A 24,939-nucleotide genomic window follows, 5' to 3' on the forward strand; every position below is an offset into this window, starting at 1 on the left:
CCCTGGAACCGCGGAAGGAAACTACAATTCCCAGAGTGCTTAGAGCGCGCGTGGGGGCCTGAAACTTACTTCCTACGTCCCGCCTCCTCTCTTCAGCGATTGGGTTATCCAGTTCTGTGACTTTGGACTTCCCCTCTCCCATTGGTGCACTCTCCAGAGAGGTCAATTACAGAGTTTACACTTGGTTCCTTCCAGCCCACCCGCTCTCCCCCTTGCACCAAGATGGCGGCAGAAGGAGCTGGTGGGAAATACAGAAGCACAGTCAGCAAAAGCAAAGACCCCTCGGGGCTGCTCATCTCTGTGATCAGGTGAGGGAGGCGGGAGGCAGGGGCAGGGGACAGGGGGCAGCGGCTCGATTTCCGCTTTGGAAGGGAGAAGGGTTAGCTGGGTTCCACCCTGCCGAGCCCTCCCTTCCCTCCTTGCCTCCCCCCAGCCCCTCCCAAGGGCCCCCGCAGTTCTCACTTTTTCTCTGGGGTTGGGCCAGAGGGAGGAGCCTGGCCTCTCAGTGTTTGTCTAATTTACTGCCAGAGCTTTCCGCTAGGGTCCCCGGGCCCTGAAAGCACGGTCTTTGGGGTTTGGTAGAGACAGCCAGGTGTGTCCACTTACTCACACATGTATTGATTCATTGTCTTCAGCATCGCTCGCTGTGGAAGGCACCTTGTTCCCTGGACTTCTGGGTGTCAGGCCCTGACGTCCGGAGACGTCTGACACGAATTGCAGATTTTGTTTTCACACGTTGAACACCTCCAACCACCTGTGCATGGTTCAGCCTCAAATACGAGAGTCTGTCGTGAGCTGGTTGGAAGAGTTGTGGATTTGAAGGCACACATCCGTGCTGATTTTTGTTCTGCCTTCGTATTCCGATCTAGTCCTTAAAAAGCAAAACAAAATTCAAGTTATCCTCTATGCATATCATTTTTCCAGACTCTGTATGGTGGGAGTAGGAGTGTCGACCTTCTAGGGGCCACTTTTTCTTAACGTAGATTATAGTAAGAGTGGAGAATTCATTCAAATCCCTCTAAGGATGATATAGGGAGTGGCTAAAAGCAAGCTGAACGAAATGTATTACGACACGTTAAAATGCTGTTAGCATATGAATTTCAACCCATGTATTTTTCATAAAATGAAACATCTCCCTCCCCCTTTCCTCCACCTAAGCTAAGCTTCTGGTTGAGTTTTTGGAGGGCTTCTGATAACCTTTTAAAAACCCAGGCTCAACAGTATCTGGTAGTTAGTAGACATTTGAATGAATGAACAGATCTAAATTTTAAAACAGCCCACCCCATCATGGACTGATAAAGGCCCATCTCAAGAGTATTTAGGCTTCTCTGAAAGTAAGATTGTGACATATGGAATCATTATTACTAAACTTTCTTTAGGATTAAGAGGATAATTCTCTGTATGGAAATATGTAATACACTTGGTAGGTCATACAGAGAACATGCAGTTTTCTTGTGGACCCAGTCTTGCCAAGACAAAACACAAGTAGTGTAAATGTTTATCATGATACTAAAACTCCAAGTAGATTATTTTTAGTTTCCCAGCTTCATTCCTGTGGAACTACAATACATGAATTTATTTGGATTCCTTTTTGAACTTGTTTTTATTTTTGCTTTATAGTCAACATTCGTTTAAACAGTACGAGTTTAGTGTCAGTGTGTTGTACAGAGCCTGGCACTTACTATGTAGTTAGTAAATATTTGTTGAATGAATGAGTGAATGCCCCGAGTTTTGCAAAGGTGAATTTGACATGATGGTACCCTTGAGAGTACAGACTACTTGAGGGATAAAATATGTAAGTAACAACGTGACATAAGGCTAGAAGAGACAGATGATACGTGCTGGAAATCTAGAAGGAGCAGTTATTTTCAACAAAAGTGGAGTGGGGATTAGGGAAGATAGCGGTATATACAAATGTGCCTTCTCAGGTATTTATGATTTTGTAGTCTTTGCTTATTTCTTTTCTTTTTTTTGTATATCAGTTTTCTTAAAAGTCATTTAAGTTTACCCAAAATGGCCTATATTTGAAAAAAACCTTTATATCAAACTAAAGCTTTTTTTTTTTAACTGATACTGATTGGAAACATATGTTGCCTTTGGTTGACTGTGCCTATATGTTCTTCAGGGGGAATCTGCTGGGTGTTATGGAATATGATTTGGTGGTTGTCCATGTGTCTCTTATTTCTCTCTGTTACCTTCACATTACCACTGTGATTTGGACCTGGACATTTTTTACTCTGACTTCTGTTGTATATTGTTAAATCATTTTTCTTCCCTATCCTTGGCCACCTCAGATCGCTTGAATAACATTTTTACGTTATTATAATCTGTTACCAGCATGCTATATTGGAGTGTCCAGATCCAGCATCCTGGGCGAGGTTAGTAAGGATTGGAGTTCATGGTTACGTAGGACCTTAAGACTGGATGTTACTGGTCTCAGAGTATTTCAACATTTCTGTGAGTCACAGGAAAATTTTGGTGTTGGAGTGAAGATTTGGGTGTTGCTAATTCCTTGTCTCATCCCTGATGTGCTCTGAAACAGCCAGTGGTTTCCATTTCATAAATAATAGCAGCGAATGAGAGGAAAATGGTAGTTTTACTCTGGTATTTGGGATGGGGGAGTTTCGGGGGCGTAATTGAGGGAAGAGCAGAGAGGAAAGTAGTTGATAAGAGAGTAGCTCTTAAAAGTTCTCATCACAAGGAAAAATTAGTGGTGATGGATGCTAACTTATTGGGATAATCATTTTGCAGTATACGTATATCTCAAATCATTATGTTGTATACCTTAAATAATTACAATGTTGTATGTCATGTATATCTCAATAAAATGGGAATAAAAAGAATGAGGATTTGTATCTCTTGTTAGTAGATTGTTCTGTGACTCCTAAGTTGCTGCTTTGTCTATCTGTTCAATTTGTATTCTTCCTGTTACTCTTCTTGAACATTGTATTCATGATTGTAAATTCCTCACATGAAACTTTGATTACCTCCTCTTATCCTTAACCTCTTTTCAAATTCTCCCTTAAAGACTGTAGCTTTCCTGGTTGCTTTGGCAACAAGCCTCAAAGAGGAAAACCATTTTAGACTCATGTTTATAAAATCTGAACATCCCTGAAGATGTCTCTGGTACACGCCAGTTCTCTTTCAGGCTTCCTTGGACCTGTCAGTTTGTCACAAAATAAATGGCTTGTGAGTGATAGAGTCCATTGTCCTTTGAAGAGTTTGATTAGTTTAGCTTTATCTTTTTCTATCACTGAGCAGTTGTTTTCCTCTTTTGAATAGTGAATGTTAAAAATTCTCCTTCAGTTCTCCTGCTCTGATATGTAAAAAGTATCATTTCTGTGCTCCATTATGTATTAACATAGCGCTTTATATTCTCGTACTATTCCTATTAGTTGGAACACCATTTATTGTTAGAAGCACCTTTTAACTGGAAAAAGACTGTAGGTGGATGAGGGTTTGACCTGAGGACAGTGTCAGAACAGACATGGGGAATACCCAAGGCTCATCACTATTTGCAGCCATGGTACCAAGTAATTAAACGGTGACTATTTTGCTAGTGTGATAGTGCATCACTTTAAGGCATTTAAAAATCAAAATGATGTAAAAAAATACAGTGTAATTGTAATAGAGGGGTTACATTTGGTGGATGGGTTATTTAAGTGCTTTGAGACTCATAAGTGCAATTCTTTACCATTTACAAAATACTGAAAAAAACCATTTCAGGATGGCCAGATGATTCAGAGGGTGGACTTTGGGGTTTAACAAAAGGGATTGTTCTTTCGTGAGGCGGGGCTTTGATGAGGAGACAGAGTGTTTAGGATTGGTTTTGGAAGCTGCTATTAACCACAGCTTTTTAAGTCTTGCCCCTGACCCTTTAAAATGAAAGTAATCGGGTGGACCTGATTACCTGCTGATGTACAGTTGGGAAAGTTTTACAGACACACGCAGACACAGCATTTCCTATTTTTCTATTGATCTTTTTCCCCTAACCTTTTGCTTGGTGTGAAGTTGGGGCAGGCAGCCTTTCTAAACCGGAAACAAGCAAGATGGCATTTTGGAGATGCTATTTTATTTTTGTGAGGTCTTGTCAGATTTTTAATTGGGAAATGTGTCTACCACTTACTGTTAGGTGATTTACTTCCCAATTAAGTGTTGACTCTCTTCTTTTTATAAGTTGGCCTTTAATAGCCGGCTTAATTGGGAAGACAAACTTCAGCTGTGACTGGAGGAGCCCTCCTTGAAACCTCAGAGCAGAGCTTTTGTGGACAGACACTGCTTACAGATGGCAGGGAGGTCTGAAGGCAGTAAGAGGAGCACACTGTCATCAACTTTTATGTCTTCACAGAAGTTGGAATTTCAGACCCTTAGAAAATCGTTTATTGTAGACCCCTGATAAAGCCCCTTCCTCTTCAGAGTATTTTGGTCACCCCTGTATTTAATTCAAAGTACACTTTGCTGCAGGAGTCCACGTTTTGGTTAGAGCTTTGAACAAAGAGCTTTGAGGTCCATGACACACACTGTGGCAGGAAAGGTCACTGGAGCAGAGCCCTGGAGATTGTCAGCTTCACTCGTGGCTCAGCGGTCAAGAATCTGCCTGCAATGCCGGCAGACCTGGGTTTGATCCCTGGGTTGGGAAGATCCCTTGGAGGAGGGCTTGGCAATCCACTCCAGTATTCTTGAGCTTCCCTGGTGTCTGAGATGGTAAAGAATCCATCTGCAATGTGGGAGACCTAGATTCGATCCCTGGGTTTTGAAGATCCCCTGGAGGAGGGCATGGCAACCCGCTCCAGTATTCTTGCCTGGAAAACCCCATGGACAGAGGAACCTGGCGGGTCACAGTCCATTTGGTCACAAATGGTTGGACACGACTGAGCAACTACACCACCACCACCACCCTTCTCCAACCTCCTCTCCCATCCAGGCTGTTTAATGTTGGGTGATATGATCAGCAGAAGTTTTTCATCGTAGTAAAATCCAGCTGTCACTTGTTTCTTTCATGGATCATGTCATTGATTTAGCTAAAAAGTCAACTGCTGTACCCCAGGCCATCTCAGTTTTCTTCTTTGCTAACTTCTAGGTGTTTGATATTTAGATCTCATATTCATTTTGAGTTAATTTTTGTGAAAGCTATAAGATCTCTGTCTAGACTGATTTTTGTTGTGAATGTTCAGTTCTCACACCATTTGTTGAAAAGATGATCTTTTCTCCATTGTTGTATATATGTGAGGTCTTCACCAACTTTCTGTGCTTTCTGTTCTCTTTTTATGCATGCTTGTCATTGCAACTTTTCCCATTTTCTTTATAAAAATTGTATCACACAAACTTGTTAAAAAAAATAAAGAGAAACATTGTCTAAAACTCCTGTTTCTCAAAATACTGTTGTTGTTTTTAAGGTTTTCATGTAGATCCTGTCCAGGTACATACAGAGGTTTAATAGTTGTAGTTATAACAAAGTTAACATATTTTTAGCATAACAAAAATGGTATAAATATTATATCTTTGTATTTGTATAAATATTTAACTGGGGGGATTAAAAAATATAGAAAATGATAGAGAAATATAAATTACTCATATTCTCTTCACCTAGAATTAACCGTTGTTAATAAATTTTCTTTAAGCTTTTAAAAATCATTGCATTGTTATAAAAATGGTACATACTCATTGTAAAGTAATCAAACAATGGAAATGCAGAAAACTGCAGATGAAAGTAAAAAAATATTATTCCAAACTTATTTCCTTAAGTTATCGTCATTAGTATTAGCTGAACCTATTTTCAGATCTCTGTCTCTCCCTTTCTCTGTGTGTCTATCTCTCTGTATGAAATGTTGGATGAATAGATAGAAATAGTAAAAAAAAATGATTATGATATCATACTCTGTGTGTTAAACTTATAACTTTACTGTCTCCATTTTTAGGGTATATATACATATAGTAAAGTGCACACATATTAACTATATGACAATTTTTGCTTTTGTAATCAGTACCCATGTCAAGATAGACACGCCCGGCATCCTTGTTAATTTTTTTTCCAGTTCAGCTTTTTTGTAAGGATACCCTGTTGTTCCCAACACCACTTGTTTAAAGGACTATTTTTTTTCCCTTGAATTTCTTTTGTACCTTTATCGAAAATCGGGTGGCCAGTGTGGATCTATTTTTTGACCCTCTGGTCTGTTTATCTTAATGACAGTGCTGCGCAGTCCTGATTCCTGCCTTTGTAAGTCTTGCAGACAGGTAACATAAGCTTTCCAGCTCTCTTCTACTTTTTGAAAGTTAATTTTGGCTCTTCTAGGTTCTTTGCATTTCCATGTCCAAATTAGCCAGTCAGTTTCTAAAATAAACCCACTGGGATTTTGGTTAGGATTTTTTTGAATGTCCTGATTCATATGGGAGAATTGACCTCAACAATATGTCTTCTGATCCGTAAACAGTATTATCTCTCTTCACTCAATTCCTCTCCGCAGTTTCTTTGTAGATTTCAAGTGTAAGTCCACGTGTTGTCTGTCAGATTTACCTCTAAGTAGTTTAAGACACTTCCTGTCGTCCCACAGCTCCCTGAGTACTGATGCTGTCTTTCTCTTTATTTTTTGGTCTTTTTTTCCGTAGGTGGGTTTCCTTTTTTTTTGGATATGGTTTCTCTTGCTGTGTGTTAAATGTTATTAATCTTTTCTGCAATTCCCATACTGAGGTTAATTCCATGTAATGTAATTTTTATTAGATTGTGGTTTTGCTCGTTCAGAGATTTAATTTGGGTCTTAAAAAAAATATTTTCAGTCTTTCCTGTAGTTTCTTGAACATATGGAATATAGGTTAACTCTTTAAGTGTTCTTGTTTACTAGTTTTATCATGTCATCATTTTGGGGTTCGTTTCAGATGATTAGTCTCCCCTCCCCTCATATGCCTTGCACTTCTTGGATGCTAGACTTTGTGATTTTTACCTTGTTATGTACTCATGTTGGATATCTTTGTTTTCCCATAAATATTCGTGAGCATTGTTTTCTGGGATGTGGTTAACTTATTCAGAAACAGTGTAGCCCTTTGAGGCCCTGTTCTAGATTTTGCTAATTGGCTTCCCCCCTGTGGTTCAGCAGTAAAGAGTCCACCTGCAATGCAGGAGTCAGGGGTTCAATCCCCAGCTCGGGAAGATCCCCTAGAGAAGGAAGTGGCAGCCCACTCCAGTATTCTTGCCTGGGAAATCCCATGGACAGAGGAGCCTGGTGGACTCCAGTCCATGGGGTTGCAAGAGTCAGATGCGACTTAGTGAGTAAACAACAACCAGGAGCCAAGCAGCATTTAGTTCAGGGCAGTTTTATCTCAGACTGTGGCAGAATCCTTCTTCGTACTCCACCTAGATAGTGCTCTGTGAGTGGTGGGATTTTTCACTCTGGCTGTGTGATTCCAGATCATTGTTCTTGCAAGTACTTTCAGGTGGTTCTTATTGTGGCCTGGAGTCGTTTTCTGCCACACATGCATGGGGGAAGACTCTAGGAAGCTTCTCCACAGGTCTCCAGGGTGCTCTGGTTAGCTCTCTCTTCTCCAGGACCGTGCTCAGCAAACTCCAGCAGCTTTCATGTCCAAGGTTTTGAAATCTTTTGTTTGTTGTTTCGGATGGGAAGGTAAATCTGTTTCCTATGATTGATTTCAACCAGTCCTGGAGCAGAAGTCTATCAGTGCTTCATATTAAAAAAAAAAATCTCGAAAGGTTAATTTTCCTGAATCCAAATTTTGGGTTGTCTGTGCTCAAAGAGGAAGCATAAGATGCTCTAAAAAAAGTTGTAGCCTGAAAGTGAACTAGGTACCTCAGCACTGATGGTCTTTCTGATTTTGCAGTATTTTGTGGAGTGTTTAGTTAAAATTAACTTCATATAGTTCTTTTTCAGGAGCTTTTCCTTCAGAACTCTTAGAAATGCCTTGGACCTAGTTTGTATCTGTTTATATGTTTATTTTTGAAAATATAGTTTTTTTATTTGATACCTGTGATGGTATTGTTTGTTAACCTGAGGTCTAGTGTGGCTAGTAAATGTATTTTCTTCAGACGGCATAGTACTTACGATGTTTCTGTTGGTGGTGGTTTTTTTGTTTTCACTGGGGTGTTTCAGCTTGTGCTGGCGTTTTTCGGTTTGCAGTGGTGAGCTCTGCTCCCTCTGGTCTTATACTCTGCTGTTCCTTACATTTTTGTTAATGGCTTTCTAGCTATGGAATGAGTTATGACCTTGGTCTTTATGGTAGCCAGTCCTTTGTGTTTTTCACCTTGAAAAACCAGGGAGCCCCCATTTAACAGGAAGTTATAAGGGAAAATTGTGTATCAGTTGACATGGTAAGAAACGTATTTCAAGATCCTTAGGAGAACCTTTAGAACCTTTAATGACTTTTACTTATTCTTTAAAAAATTTTTATAAAACCCTTTCAAAAAATACAGTGGCATGTAATTCAGGTGTTTTTTTCCATTGGAAACTTGCTGTCTAAACTTACTATCATTGCACTGAATATTACGAGAAACAGTGTTTTACACTCAGAATATCGCTTAAGAGCTTGTTAGAAATGCAGAATCTTCGGTACCACCTGAACCACTTGACCCGAATCTGCTGTTTTATAGGAGTCTCAGGTGATTCCACTACTCATCAAAGTTTTGAGTAGCCCTTAAAGATGTAAGTTGGGAAAGTAAGATACAAGAAACCAGGTAGTGTTGTTAACTTGTTTTTAGCTGAGATAATGGTATGGCTATCTTTTGAAAAGTACTATTCTTAAGAGATACTTACTGAAATAAACCAGTAAAATACCATGTCTAGGATTTGCTTCAAAATAATACAGAAGAAGGTTAGAGCCAGTGAGGGTATAGACAAAACATGATGGGAATGTGCTGCTGATTTTTGAAGCTGAGTTTGATGAGCTCCTTAATTTCTGTTCGTGTTTTGAAAATTTCCGTAAACATGAACATGTATGTGTATAATATATATGCTGGGGAGACGGGGGGTGGGGATTGGTGGGAATGACAAGGTTCTGTAGGTTAATAAATTGCAGAAATGCTACATAATATATTCATGTTCTGTTCACTCCGTCCCCACCCAAACACTCCCTTCCAGAGGCACCTTGAACATTAACATATTAAAGTCTCCTGAAAATGAATGTGGTTACGAAACCTGCTTCAATTTGTGTAACCCAGAATTTCCAAACTAGCCTATCAGCGTATAATATGTTAATATAAACATATACGTTAATATAAATAAATAAAACACTGTTTCTGAGGAATTCACGAGAAACTCCTCATTAGGAAATAGCCTACACGTTTAAAATGATCAAATACCGTACTGTGTTGTACTAACAAAGGCATTCCACTGGAGGTGAAAAATGAGATGACTGAAGACGATGCTTTAAGGATGTGATGCTTAAAGTGGGGGTGGAAGAGAGGTGGAGTTTGGTTCACTAAGGGTAGGGGAGATTTTAAGTTGACTTTGTCAACCCTTGACTTGCAGGCTTTGTTAAGAGTGATTCTACTTAATGTTGGTAATGGCCTTCTCTGTTGGCTACAAGTTTACTGTTTTTGGTCCCCAGAAGTGAGGGTTATATAACCGAATTAATTGAAATACAAAAAACTGCATGTGTCGGGTGTGGTAATTGGCCCTAAGTGCTGTCTGAAGCAAGACGCCCGTGAATTTTCAATTGACTTTAAAGCAGAAATTGTTTACTGTCACTTGATATGAAGAGAGTTTCTTTGGAGTGAATTAAGGGGTTTTTATGCCTCAGAAAATTTTTTCAGAGGAACTTGTCATTGTGAATCTCCATCAGTCGGGGTGGGATTGTCTTGTATTTTGTGGGATCTAATAAAACGTAATTAAGAAGTAGTTGCAGTGTCTAATTGAATATAATAAAATCCGATTTAAAAGTGTTACATTTGGTTATGCTTTGAGTGACGACGTCATGTCTTATGTGATTATATGGTGATACACATCACATGTATTTAATGTGTGATCTTTTTTTCTGACAAAACTCAGAATTAGGATGAGGGTCTCTCGTTTTCACAGTTCGTTGGAAGCCTTGGGAGATTCATCTTATCAAAGGACGCTGCCTCACATAACAGGCTTTGAAGACCAGTTTGAAACTTGTTTGGTTCAAGTTCATAGTCTTAGTAACCTCTCTTTCCATCACTTTAGTTTGTACTTAATGTTACTCAGCAGAGAAAGCAATGGCACCCCACTCCAGTACTCTTGCCTGGAAAATCTCATGGACGGAGGAGCCTGGTAGGCTGCAGTCCATGGGGTTGCTAAGAGTTGGACATGACTGAGCGACTTCACTTTCACTTTCCTGCATTGAAGAAGGACATGGCAACCCACTCCAGTGTTCTTGCCTGGAGAATCCCAGGGACGGGGGAGCCTGGTGGGCTGCCGTCTATGGGGCCGCACAGAGTTGGAAACGACTGAAGCAACTTAGCAGTCAGTAGCAGCAGCAGCAGTGTTACTCAGAACTGTACTGAGTGCCCTTCCTGACATAATAGGTATATGTTAACTATCAGGTGTGTCTTAGGTTGGCTGTTATTAATGTTATTTTCGAGGAAAAGAAAATCTGATTCACACTTTGAAATAAGGGCTGTGGTGGTGGTGGCTTAGTTGCTAAGTCATGTACTCTTTGCGACCCCATGGACTGTAGCCTGCCAGGCTCCTCTGTCCATGGGATTTCCCAGGCAAGAATATTGGAGTGGGGTGCTATTTCCTTCTCCAGTGAATCTTCTTGACCCAGGGATGAAACTTATGTCTCCTGTATTGCAGGTGGTCTCCGGTATTGCAAGCAGATTCTTCACTGCTGAGCTACCAGGGAAGCCCTTGAAATAAGGGCTAAGTGGATCTAATAATGCTGCTTAATATCTTCTAGTTAAAAGCATTTTAACTAGAAGAAAACAGAGTTCACAATTTCAAGAATCATGTCAACTCTAGACTTTTTTTTTCCCTTACTCTGGGGCCAATAATAAAGAATATTATGTTCTAGAAAGATCAGTAAATTGTTTTCTTCCTGCTTGGATTGAGGTTCAAAAATTAGTTTACCCTTGAATGTCTGAGCATTTACCAATTCTCAGTTTGGGGCTTAAAAAATGTTAGAACGTTGTAAGGATGACTCCTTGTCTTCTCTTTCCGTGATGCAATTTAAAAAATTTGTAAGAATTGGCCTAATGAGAGAAGGCTGTACTGATGGAGGGATTCAGGTGCTTGATGAGTGGGGGAAAAAAATGCAGGGGCTCAGTGACATCTAGTGTGTCTATTGTGAGTCCCGTTGAGTACTTCCCAGAATGGGGATCACTGAAGAGGTTTGATTTTACTGTGGGTTTTGCTGTGTAGAGCTGTAGCGTCCCGGTAAGTTATTTCTGGATATGTGGAGCCTTACTTGTAATTAGTTTTTCTGAGTTGCTTGAAGGGATTTCCATTAATTGTTCCGTTAATCTTTATTATTCCTGGAGGAGAGGTCACTGGATGCCGACAAGGAATGCCCTTAGTAGAAAATTAAGCGTATTAACTGTTTTCAGAAAGCCTGACTTAATGCTAATTATACTGCAGGTGTCACCAAAATTCAGGTGTATGATGTTAAATATTTCTTATAGCAGGTTAATTAATTCAGTTATCTGAGACTCTTATCAGGCAGCTGACTCTTCTCGTGGAAGAATCTGTGTTGCTGTGGTTAAGTGGGGGGTAACTGATAACATCTGCCTTGAGATTTTACCCAAGCAGAATAACACTGCTTGTGTTTTACAGGGTGGTGTACTTGTCTGCTCAGGCAGCTGTAACAAAATACCACAGACTGGGCAACTGGGAGACTAGAATCTCCTAGTCTGTCTTCTAGGAGACTAGAAGTCTAAGATGACGGTACAGTCAGGGCTGGGTGACTGTTGAGGCCTCTTCTTGTCTGGGAGATGGCCACCTTCTCCTTGGGTCCTCAGACGGCCCTTCCTCTGTGAGTGCGTGGAGAGGGAGAGGGCTCTTTGGTGTTTCTTCCTCTCTTTATAAGGACGCCAGTTCCATCCCATGAAGACCCTGCATGTATGACCTGATGTAATCTTTATGACCTGCCTTCTAGGCCCTGCCTCCAAATGCAGTTATGTTAGGGCTTCAACATAATGACTTTGGTGGTGCTTGGTGGTGTGTGTGTGTGTGTGTGTGTGTGTGTGTGTGTGTGTGTGTGTGTGTGTGTGTGTGTGTGTATGTATGTATGTATGTATGTGTCGGCGTCACAATTCAGTCCATAATATGTGGTACTCTGGGCACTCTTATTTGTTAAAATATCCTAAAATGCTTACAGAGTGACAATCTGGCAATGTTGAGAAGCAGGCAAGAGCCCTGGTCAGGCAAACTTTTTACAATGGGTTGTCAGCCTTACTGCCTGCTTTTCTGTCTTGCAATGTTTAATAGTCCTCTATTGGCCCTTAATACCAAATACTCGTACTGGGGACTCTCTTCAGAGAATTACTGTCTGGTTAACTTGAACTATCAAAAGGCTTGCTCAAAGGCGGAAATTAATGAAACATAATTTGATTCACTTAGTCCTTTAAATTCCCTAAATTCCCTTCTTAGATGAAAATCGCTGGAAAGCTTAATGCTCTGGACCATATTCAGGGTCTTGAAAAAATCTTTTAGGTCTTAGTTGTATTTTAATGTTACGTTCTTGGAGGAACTTATAAGAAATGGCCATGTAAGATTTGTTACTGTTTCTAGAAGGTTGTTGAGGACATTGTTCACCGTATTATATAATGCCTCCTTGTTCTAAATGAATTTTTTTGAAGAGTTTAGTATTAAAGTTTGCTTCCTTGGAGGAACTGGAATCTGGCTTTTTAAGAATGAGAATTACTGGCTAGGTTTCCCTTTTTGCATCTGCTGCTAGGAACCTCAAAGTTGAATTGGGGGCTCCATTTCATACACACTACATTTGTCCATATGACCTGCATACCTGTTTTACGCTTATATGACGTTGTTCTACGTCTCTTTAACTAGCTCCCCTTTCTTGTTTCTATTGTCCAGATTCTTGTACTAACCGTCTCAGATCTTTTTTGGAAAGAAATGCAATAGAATTGAAATGAAACTTGAAAGTGATTATTGTTACCGATTGTTCGCCATTAACTGCTGTTTGAAAGCTGTCATTCTTTGCCTTGGTGCTAACTCTCAGGTGACTTGAGAGAACACTTTGGAGTAAGAGCCTGAAAGGCTGTCCTGATCTGGCCCCCAGCCTCCTCCCTGACCTTGTCTCATATCACTTCCTCGCCTCTCTGAAGCCGTATTGGCTTCTTGGCCATTCCTCATTCCTGTAACAGGCCAACCATGTCCTCCCCCAGGATCTGTGCGTCTACTGCGGTCTCTGGAATCAGCGTTCCCAGGTAGTTAACGTCTGCTCACTCCCCCCTCCCAGTTTTCTAGAAAGCTCTGTTCAAATGCCATCTTTTTATTTTTTTGATTCAAAATTAAAAAAATTATTTTTAATTGAAGGAAGATTGCTTTACAGTATTGTGTTCATTTCTGCTGTACATCACCATGAATCAGCCATGGGTATACATGTGTCCCCTCCCTCCCACCTCCCACCCCACCCCTCGAGGTTGTCACGAGCACCAGCTTTGGGCTCCCTGCATCTTACAGCACATTCCCGCTGGCTGTCTAGTTTACACATGGTGATACGTGTTTCCATGCTGCTGTCAACTTGTCTCACTCTCTCCTTCCCGCACTGTCAAGTCTGTTGTTTTTATTTTTTTTCCTAATTAAAATTTTTTTTTGCGTGTCCTCCTAGGTCTTCATTGCTGTGTGGGCTTTCCTCTAGTTGTGAAGCAGGGACCACTCTCTAGTTGCAGTGTGGAGGCTTCCCGTTGCGGTGGCGTCTCTTGCTGCTGAGCATGGACTCAGGGGTGCCAGGGCTTCGGGAGTTGGGGCTGCCGGGCTCTAGAGCACAGGCGCAGTTGTTGTGGTGCACAGGCTTAGCTGCTCTGTGGCATCTTCCTGGACCAGGGGTCGAACTCGCGTCATCTGCGTTAGCAGGTGGATTCCTCACCACTGAGCTACCCGGGAAGCCCCTCAAATGCCCTCTTGATCTGAGAGCCCATTCCGGCCTCCCTGTGTGAGAGTCTCCGTTATGCCCTGCCTTCACTTTTCCATAGCTCCTCCCATGCTCTCCCGGCCTCCATGGGTTGCCTGCTTTCCCCCACTAGACCAGACTGTGAGCTTCATGAGGGAGGGACTGGTTTTATTGACAGCTCTATCTCTAGCCACTTAACAGCCTTGCCTGCTAAGTTGTGGGTGTGTCAGAGCTGTTTGTTCAGTGACTGAATGGACTAAACAGGGTCAAGGTAACCCTTGTTGGCCCTTTCCTCTAGATTTCTGAACAGGCATTTCTTTGTGTGAGATAATCTAGCTGCAGTTGTTTCTTAAGGCAGGAAACAACCCTCCATGACCCCGTCAGATCCTGCATTTTGCTGCTACTCATTATTTAGCTTTGCCTAAGCACTTAATGTGCCAGGCACCATAAGAATACAGAGAGAAGGTCTGATCTCAGTTCATAAATATCCTCAGGCATTTTCTATCGGGGAAGCTTTAGGGGGTTGGGGCTAACAGTGTTGTGATTCACAAATGATTTATTTCATTGCTAATAATGTTTCCACCCACGCATTGAGGGCACTTTATATTTTACAAAGTGCATTCACACGCTTCTCCAATCCTCATGATAATGTGGTGGGGCAGGTTCTCTTATGATCCTGTCTGTTTGACAAGGAAAGAAACAGGCCCAGACATGTTAAGTGACTTGCCCAAGGTCAAAGAGCTTGAAAGTTTCACAAGATGCCTCATGTTTGACATTTGGTCAGTGTAGTAAGACACTTCTGCTGTATTCCTGATGGTAGAATTCTAGATTTTTTTTGCACCCTCTTATTCTGTCTTTGACAGGAAGTTATTGTTTCTCTTGAGTGATGGGTTACCTTTGGGTGACTAACCCTATTTTCATAGACACGCTTTTTAAAATATTTGATCTTTCCTTTGTCTTTTTTAAGAGTAATATCGACTTTTGTGTACTTTCTCTTGTCTGGACACCATTACTCTATTAAGTCCAAAGTGAAAACAAAATTGCTCCATTGAAAGAGCCAGTTATGGTGACTAGTTATTTTCCTTTCAAAACACTTGACTGGCTACCCTGAAATACAGAAGCTGGTATCAAACTTGGTTTTAGATCTGCAGTTATTTACCCTGGGTTTTTATGCTTGTTTATAGGGCTTGCTTGGAGCTGATGGCTATGAATTCGCTAGAATCATTTAATGTACATATTTCTTGTAGCTTAGTATAGGTACCATGGTCCTTGAGGTCCACTGGGGAAATAAATTCCTTCCTGGGATTAATTAATAAATTCTTTCCTGGGATTAATGAGTCACAGCCAGTGATATAATTCATCATGCAAATGCCAGAGCTGTCTTAATGAAAAATTCTTAGTGATCCAGAAATGTGTGTGTCCAGTTTAACTGAAATCTATGCTTTTATGCCCCTCCATGGACTGGATAGCCCATTGGGTCACAAAGAGTTGGACATGACTGAGCGACTCTCATGAACTTAGCAATAGTTTGAAAAGCATAATGACTTTGAGATAGGAATGGAAAAAGTTCTGAAGAGTGATTCCGTATCTTGAAAGCATCTTGGGATGGCAGCTTCAAGTAGTTTCTCCTCTGTTCCATGGCTTCTTTTAGGTCATGCTTTTTAAACCTTCTGTTCACATTCAAGACTGTTACTGTTAATACTACTGTTAATACTAAAAAAGCTGCCGCGTGCCCTCCTGACATCTCTTGGCTGTCCGCCCCTCTCTCCACATGTGGACTGTAGCTCGATTAGGGTGCAGTCCTGCAGCCCAGTGGCTGAAGCCAGGAAAGGTAGGTTTCATAACATGCCTAGTGGGAAGGCCATGGATTTTGACGTTATTCTCCGCTTTCATTTCTGATGTTAGCTGTGTACATTTGTGCAAGCTGCTTTACCTCTCTGTTCCCTTGATTCCTGACTTGTAAAAAGGTGATGATACTGTCTCGCAGGACCATTTTGAGTGTTACCTTAAACTGTGTGTATAAAATAACCACTTCATTGTTTGTATAATCGATAATCAGTAGCTTATATTCTGTGCCACACTTTGATCTTCTTTACCCAAAATGGTGGGACCCAGGAAGTCATGTAAATCTGTGCTTTTAGTTTTCACATCTCCTAAGCAGAGGAAGAGTGAAAGCTGGATTGTCAGCAGTTACTGTCAAAAGGATCTTGGATCATTTTTGGACTCAGTATTTACAAAAATGCTATGTAGTTTTAGGTTACATTGTTAGAAATAGAGTGCTCTAATTTATGGGCTATAAAACCCCTTTATGTTTGGATGGTCACGCTATACTAGGAGTGTGTTGTGTCAGTTGTGAGTACCACATCTTGAGGGGTAGGGTAGGGGAACGTTCTAAGGACCAGACTATCCAGGTTTGAGGCCTGGCTCTGCAACTTAAAAGTTCTGTGCCTCAAACGCACAACTCTGACTCCTCATATGTAAAAAGAGAACAATGGCACCTCCCTCACAGGTGGTTGTCTGAAATAAGTTAGTATATATAAACCACAGAGAGTAACGCAGGAAGTCCTATGTGTGAGTGTCACTCGCTTTCGAGGGGACTTCAGAAGAAATTAAGAAGGCTGGTGGGCTTCCATGCTGTGGAAGAAGTGGATGAAGAAACTGGAGCTGTTGAACGTGAGAAAGTATTAAAGAGCCCTTTACTGTTTCAAGAGAGACTCCATGAAAGAGGGAATAGACTTAAGTTACTGAAAAAGGCAGAACTAGGATCAGTGGGTAAAGAATCGTCTGTCCCCGCGTTGGGAAGGTCCCCTGAAGAAGGATGGAGAAGGCAATGGCACCCCACTCCAGTACTCTTGCCTGGCAAATCCCACTGATGGAGGAGCCTGGTGGGCTGCAGTCCATGGGGTCGCGAAGAGTCAGACACGACTGAGCGACTTCTCTTTCACTTTTCACTTTCATGCGTTGGAGAAGGAAATGCAACCCACTCCAGTGTTCTTGCCTGGAGAATCCCAGGGACGGGGGAGCCTGGTGGGCTGCCGTCTATGGGGTCACACAGAGTCGGACACGACTGAAGCGACTTAGCAGCAGCAGCCTGAAGAAGGAAGTGGCAACCCCTTCCAGTATTTTTTCCTGGAGAATCCCATGGGCAGAGGAGCCTGGCGGGCTACAGTCCATGGGGTCACAGACTCCAGCGCGACTGCGCGAATAACACTTTCACTTTTTCCCCCTCAGCATCAATGGGTAGAAATTACGAAGGGGAGGATTTTGTTTTAATGAAAGACCTTGTAAGAAGTAGAACAGTTCAGAATTGTGGGGAGTGGGTTTGTGAGCGAGTGATCTTTTCTTTACCCAGAGGCTTAGCAGGCCAAGGAGAGGTTCCTGACCTGGCTGGCAGGGTGAGCTCAATCACAAGCCTTCTCTTCCATCCTGCTCTCAGTTCAGGTCAAGTGACCCACTTCAGTAGGATAATCCCACACTGAAATTCTCTGGGTTTCAGTAGCATATGTGGGGACTCTCTCCCTAGAATTAGTCTGCTCTTATGGTCTATCATTCACTCATTTTGCAGATATTTATTGTGTGAGGTGCTGTCTTTCTGGCCTCATTTTGTTGAAAACAGGTTGGAAATGAGTCTTTGTTGATGGTCGACTATTGCTCGACACCATGCAGTCCCTGGAGGAACCCAATCAGATTTCATTTTTGTTGAGGGACAGTTCTGCTTGGGAAGGTTATGTTTCTGAGATTCTTGCGAGCGAAGTGTGGGTGCCCTTTGTTTTAACAGACTCTTAAGGATGTTTGTTTGACCTGTTGAGAAGGTACAGAAAATCTTCCCTCCAGAGCAAATGGCAGGCATGTTTACTGTTTAGTGTAAAAACTTCAGTTTTCAAAGCTCAGAGTCCTGTTCAGCAACTCAGCAGGCATCCATCTGGGCCCATCTTCCCACTGCCCGTGGAACTTGGGGGCAAGGAGTCTGTTACAAACATGCTGATGCTCTTGCCGCTTGCTGTGCTATGACTAATGAAGCCCCTGGCTTCTGACCCACCCAGGAGTTTTGTGACTTCTCCCGGCATCCACGAAACTGTGGCAGGCTAACTCGTTAGCTTCTAAGTAGAATAAAGTCTCCGACTCTTCACAGTTTTTGACATTAAGGAGGAGTAAAGTGAAAGGGAGGTCAGACCTCATTCCCAGTGCCTAATGATCCAGTATTTGGGGGTGAGGAAATCTGAACCTTTGTCTCTAAAGGATGCCCTTTCTGTGACATTGGAAAACTGCTACTGCGTTTACTGCAGTCACTACTATCACTACAACAATGGCAGCCACCACCCTTTTCTATGGAGTGCTAGCGATATGCCAGGCCTTGTTTAATTTCATCCAATTCTCACCCGCAACCCTATAAGGAAGGTATGCTTACTATCTCCATTTTATAGGTGGACTGTGACCGAGGTCACGTGGGCAGCAGCGGTGGATTCCAACCCAAACAGTTTGATTGCAGAGTAGCCCACAAATCTGTAAGAGATAGGAGTGTAACCTGGAAACAGACTGATGTGGGTTTTGAATTCCTGTACTCTGCCTTAGGCTTCCCAGGTGGCACAGCGGTGAAGAATCCACTTGCCACTGGAGGAAAGGCAAGAGGCTCGGGTGTGATCCCTGGGTCGGGAAGGTGCCCTGGAGTAGAAAATGCAACCCACTCCCGTATTCTTACCTGGGAAATTCCATGGACAGAGGAGTCTGGTGGGCTACAGTCCATGGGGTTGCAAAGAGTCGGACACAAGTGAGCCAGTGAGCATACATGCACACCCTAGCCCTTACACTCATTGTGTGAGATGGGGCAAATTTACCGTGTTAAATCTCAGCTATGGCATCTGTGCAAAGGGAGAGGAAGTATGTTAACAGGATCCAGTCCAGTGGGTGGTTCTGTGGATTGAACATAGTTTCTATAAAATGTGCAGCCTCTCTAGATATTAGTGGCTATTATTGCTGCTTTCCTTTTCTCTAACTAAAAAACAAAACACTTTAAGGACTTCTGTGGTGGTCCAGTGGTTAAGACTCTGCACTTCCGATCCAGGCGGTGTGGGTTCAATGCCTGGTTGGGGAAGTAAGATTCCACATGCTTCCAGATAAAAGAACATAAAACAGAAGCAGTATTGTAACATTCAATAAAGACTTTAAAAATGCTGCACATACAGAAACCCCAAAGCACAAACAAAACTTGAATGGTTTTGTCCTCTCAGAGTGCTCTTATGCAAGAAATTTTTGACTAAAGGTAAATGTCATTCAGCCCAGTTTACATCTAGAGGATGAATTTTGGATGTGGAGGCAAAACATGGCAGAGGGTGTTTCCTTTTACAGATATTTTTTCTGAAAATGAACATAGGAACCGAAACCCGCTTAGAGACCCAGTTTGCTCTCATCTTCATTTCAGTAACCCTTTCGGTTTTCTGAATTGTCCCTGATGTGTGGTGATGTGTTACAGTGATAGCTGATGCCCAAGAAGATAGTCTCTCAGCCCCGACATTTTTCCTTGGTGGTAGTTGTACTAGTAAATGTGAACGATGTCAAATGCTTGGCATGTTTCCTTCTGCAGATGGTGGGGAGGAAATCCTGCAAAGCCCCATAAAGATGGCAAACTGACTGCGTGTAGCTTTGAAAAAAGTCTGTGGTTGTTTGCTGCAAAAAGGGGGAACTAATAGTTAAATATCTAGGAACTCTTCCCTTTGGGACAGTTGATAAATTGAAGGCATTTTCTGATTGTGCTTTACTTGAGATTAACAGCCTGGAAGATTTCAGATTTAAAGAGCAAAGTTATGTATCATACAAACAGCATGATGACATGCTCAGCCACCCTGTACCCAAATATTGCAAGTAGTATTGGTTGCTCTAGCTTTGAAACCAAGACTCCCCCCAACCCCAAGGTCTCTACTCTGATGTACTTAATTAGCTAAATGCTTCTGTGCTATTTTCTTCCTGGAAGTAAGCTTCGAGGTAGTCTGGTGTCGGCTTACCAATTGGCAGAGAAGGACACGGGATCTGGCGTGGTAACGGCCTTCCTTCACGTCTTGGGGTTCCCAGTGTGTTGCCTTGGGCGTATCCTGTACCACTACCCATCCAAGCGTCACCTTTCCCTTCATTCCATTTCTGTCCCTCCTGTCCCCCATTTCATGCTGGACATCATCTCTCGACATCCCTTAACACATTTACAAAATTCTTTTTAGAGGTTAGATTAGTATCAGACTGGCCTGCTGAATCTCCCTCCAAGTTGGAAGATAACGTTTTATATATTGTGTGAGTCACGAATTAAGATCTTTTGCTCTAAATGACAGTTTGGAAAAGACCGTTTTACAGTAGTTTGCTTACAAAAATCTGGAAGGGAATATGTGATTGATTTGCTGACAGACCATCTCCGAAAGCAGTTCTAATGATGGACTTTATAATTGATTGCATCCATCACAGAGAGCCTAAACTACCCCCTCCCTAAATTAAAAAAGATAAATGAAATAAAGTATGCTGAATGTATAAGCTGACAAATCTGAGGGAATTTAATGGAGCGAAATTACGGCAGCCAACAGATAAGAGAAAAAGGTTTCTTTGTTACTGATTATAACACTAAATTAAAAAAAAATTACTGAAGAAGGATAATAGAGGAAACAAAGCTCTGTGGCCCATGTATCAAACTAAGTTATTGAAAGATTTTAATAAGTGTATCTATCTCATTCACTGCTTATTGTTGATTCATATCAATCTTGTTAGTGCTGTTGGAAGAATAGTAAATGCAGGGACTGTCTGGTAGTATCGCTGATATTATTGCTGTTGTAATGGATTTTTAGAATTACCATGACCTTATTTCTGGGTTGCTGGGGGCTCTGTACCAAATTCAGGTCATTTGAATGAACTGTTTGGAAGGCAGTTCCTCAGTGTAGAAGCAGTTTTATAGTAAGTATGCTTTTGGCTCTGTTATAAAAGACCAAGTGAAAGTGACATCAACAATGGATATTTACTATCTCCCTCGCAAGGAGTCCTGGGGTAAGGCTGCTGTGGCTCGGCCGCTTTAGTGGCCCGATGATTTGATGGCAGTAGCGTGGTGTTTCTCTTGGCTTTTCCTCCCAGGATTATCACATGGCTAATGTATGATTATCTGAGCTTTGTGTAACGATACCCAGTGTTGGGAAGAGGAACTTGCTTCCTGTTAATCTTCTTAGAAGGAAACTACTCCTAGAAGTCCTTAGGTCTCATTGGTCAGACTTGTCACTGATAAGGGACGTGCACGTAGTAGAATTCATTCAAACAAATCGAGATGTGGCCCAGGCTCTTAGAGAGTTCATGCTGCCTGTTTCCTGATCATGCCCAGGGGAAAAGTGAAGGGGAAGATTCCTTATCTAGAAAACATGTAAATCCACCTACTAGGCTACTGGAGAAGGCAGTGGCACCCCCTCCAGTACTCTTGCCTGGAGAACCCATGGACGGAGGAGCCTGGTGGGCTGCAATCCATGGGGTCGCGAAGAGTCGGACACGACTGAACGACTTCACTTTCACTTTTCACTTTCATGCATTGGAGAAGGAAATGGCAACCCACTCCAGTGTTCTTGCCTGGAGAATCCCAGGGACGGGGGAGCCTGGTGGGCGGCCGTCTATGGGGTCGCACAGAGTCGGACACGACTGAAGTGACTTAGCAGCAGCAGCCTGCTGGAATCTACCATGCAAATGTTTCATATTTTCCCTTAGTAACTTGTTTCATTTCCTAGATGCATGTGCTCTCACTGACTTAACTCCACTTGTTTCTACTTTCAGCTTTTAAGTTTGACTCAGCCTGATACATTCTGTTTTAAACAGGACCCTGTCTACCAGCGATGACGTTGAAGACAGAGAAAACGAGAAGGGGCGCCTCGAAGAAGCCTATGAGAGGTGTGACCGTGACCTGGATGAACTCATTGTACAGCACTATACAGAACTGACGACGGCTATCCGCACGTACCAGAGCATCACGGAGCGCATCACCAGCTCCCGAAACAAAATAAAGCAGGTAAGGCTCCATCCCTCTGATAGCCAGGACTATTGCATCTTCCATCAGTCCAGGTGTTGTAACTGGGGGAGGTTCCCTGGTGGTGTTAATGACCTTAACGAGTGATTCAGGTTTTTGTTTTTAGCTTAGGCTGCAGAGGATCACAGAGGGCAGCTGGCCTTGCTTCTTTTCTCCCCTAAATCTGACCCTTGGCTTCTGCCACGATTTTTGAGGAAGCCTGAAAGGGGAGCTGTTCTAAGACACTAGGGCCTTTTACTGTTAGAGGCTCTCGTTTTAATGTATCAGATATAGTCACACATTGTGTGTATTGCTGTAGCAGTTGAAAATTAAAAAAAAAAATTTGGTTTTGAGTGTGTTGCCCCATTTGAAGTTGGTTGTGATTTTCTCCACAGTCATTGTACCGTGTTGGTAGTTTTTGAGAAAATCGAACTCACAAATTATTTAAATATATAATAAAGTATTTATGAATACTGAAACTCTTGAATATTTTTCAGTAGTGACAAGCATGTATTTTCATTTTGTAATTGTCTTCCATATTTTGGAGCTGGTTTTCTTTCACTTTTTCTTTCTCACTTCTCTCTTCCTCTCCTTCCTTCTTTCCTCTCTCCATCCTTCCCTACTCTCCATCCACCCCCACCTTCCTTTCTTCTGTGAATGGTCTTTGAAAAACTTTTGGTTCCCAGGTACCACATCTTTACTTCCTAAAGAATAAAGTGGGTTCATAAGGAGTATTTTTATATTTGGCCAAAGGATGAATTGATCAAATAAAGGTTGTGTACTGTCTCATCACAGTTACGTGGTTCTTGGCTATGTATTTCAAGGGTCACTTCTTCAATACCTTGTATGACAGCTCTCTGATAAATAACAATTGCTACCACTTACTGAGCACTGATTCTTTTCCCCGCAGAATTATGTCTGTTCCTCAGTCCTCAAATTTAGGGTCTGAACTCTGGTCTTCTTGCTCTGAGGTCCTTGAATTCTGGTTTTCAGACATCTTTTAAGCAGTGCCCTTCCCCGCTTCCCCCACCCCCCACCCCAGTTCTTTGTAAATGAGATTTTGCAGAATCTCAGCATCCCAGTCGCCTCTTGTTGGGTATTGGGGTGAGAGACGCAGAGCCTGATGCTGGGTCCCATCCTTAGCACTCAGCTGCTGACTCCCAAGCACCTCTGTGGCCAGAGGGCTGCATGAACCATGTGAAGATTAGCGCTGCCCTGTGCTATTTTATTGGTTTGAGAATTCTCTGGATGTACCTGCCCAGGATGGCTGTGCTTCCGATCTTCTCACATGTTTTCTTTCCTGCCTTCTAGACCTTATATTATAATGTGTAAGCAGGTATCAAAATGATTCTTTTCAGAATGCTGTTATATATGAGTTTCAGCCTTGGGTCCAGTTCCCCAATCAGTAGGCTCTTAACCTTTTTTGCAGCAATATGCTGACCTCTCTACATTTTAAAATTAACTGGGCATTTTCAGAAGGAATACTGTAATTCTTAGCTTTAACAAGTGGCGAGTTCATCCCATGGATTTATCTGTGCAACTAGGTAAAGCTATAGATCAGTCGCCCTAGATTTAAAGCGAACTGTAGTCTATTTTGACCCAGTATACTGAGCTCAGGAGGGGCCAGAGAGTGAATGTACAGAGCTGCTGACCTGCCGGCTTTGCCTCCGGTAATCACAGGAAGGGTGCAGGACCTCTTGGTGTCTGTGCTTTCCGGTTCGTCTGCTTGCCTGGAGGGACTGTGTCCTGATCACCGGTGAGGCGCTGCAGCGGTTTCTGCCTTGCCTTCTGTCGCTCTGAGTTGATAGCATCTCTGCCCAGACAAAGAGTGTTTGCTGATCCTGAGAAAGAGAGGCTCAGTTTGATGATTTCACACTTGTTTTAGTAGCCACAGTCTTTTTTATCATCCTCATAAAATTTTAAGTAGGCTGGAGTTTAGAGCAAAAGGAAAATACAACAAAAAATTTTGTGTTTATTGTATTAGATAGTTGTCAAGTAAATGTCGCATAACTCTGTGTTATGAATTAGCTTCAATGTGGGGGAGAGAAAGAAAGGACTAAAAATCCCTATTCAAGAAAGCCTTTAATGATACATGGGAGAAGAAAAATTTGGGGGAAAAATGAAAGGGAATTTGTGGGGGAAAAATGAAAGGGAATTTGTTTTCATTGTATAATTGGACAATTTTGTACTGCCAAAGTCCATTCCTTATCACCAAGGAAACACTGATGTTTCCTCATTAATCTTTGCCTATCAATTTTGGCTTTTAATTGCACTTTAGATTATGTACAAAATAAAGGTATGTATATTTCTAAAGTAGAAATGGGGATGATTCAGTTCTCATTGGATTATATTATTTCAGAGCCAAGCAACATGTTGAGAATGTGTGAATATGAGTTGAAATTTTCTTTCTGTTCTCTGCCAAAAGAATGGGATGAAGAGTCACTTAGTAAATATTTGTTGAGTGCCAGCTATGTGCTGGTGGTGTTTTAGATACTGAAATCTGTTTTAGATTTCCATATAATGGACAATGTCAGTCTCTGTACAGCCATGGACCTTACATGCTAGTGGGAAGACACAGGAAAACAGATGCTATTTAGCAGCATTGATTTAGTCTCTGTATATTAAGTATCTGGTTTGTGCTGAGCATTGTTCTGGGTCCTGGGATGTAGAAGTGAGTAAAACAGACAAAAATTCCTGTCCTCATGGAGTTTACCTTCTAGTCAAGGAAGGCACGCTATAAATGAGTAAGTAAGAAGGTATAGCAGATGGTGAAGAAGTGCTGTGCTTAAAAAGAAAAAGAACAGGGCATTGCTCTTTTGAATAGAATGGTCAGGGAGGGTTTCACTGAGATTATATTCAAGCCAGCACTGGAAGAAGGTGAGGGAGAGCCC

At 42.0% G+C, this 24,939-nt stretch overlaps 1 protein-coding gene across 1 annotated transcript in view; it reads left to right on the forward strand.

The window, feature by feature from the left end:
- The first annotated feature begins 208 nt into the window (after positions 1-208).
- The window catches only part of EXOC4 (exocyst complex component 4), an 816,823-nt gene continuing 792,092 nt past the window's right edge, over positions 209-24,939 (forward strand). Inside the window, exons 1-2 of the mRNA XM_052638352.1 lie at positions 209-308; positions 21,862-22,051. Coding sequence (XP_052494312.1) covers positions 223-308; positions 21,862-22,051 — 276 coding nt within the window. The 5' untranslated portion in view covers positions 209-222. The remainder of the gene's footprint in view (positions 309-21,861; positions 22,052-24,939) is intronic.

This window comes from Budorcas taxicolor, chromosome 4 (assembly GCF_023091745.1).
Source record: "Budorcas taxicolor isolate Tak-1 chromosome 4, Takin1.1, whole genome shotgun sequence".
Classification (NCBI taxonomy): domain Eukaryota; kingdom Metazoa; phylum Chordata; class Mammalia; order Artiodactyla; family Bovidae; genus Budorcas; species Budorcas taxicolor.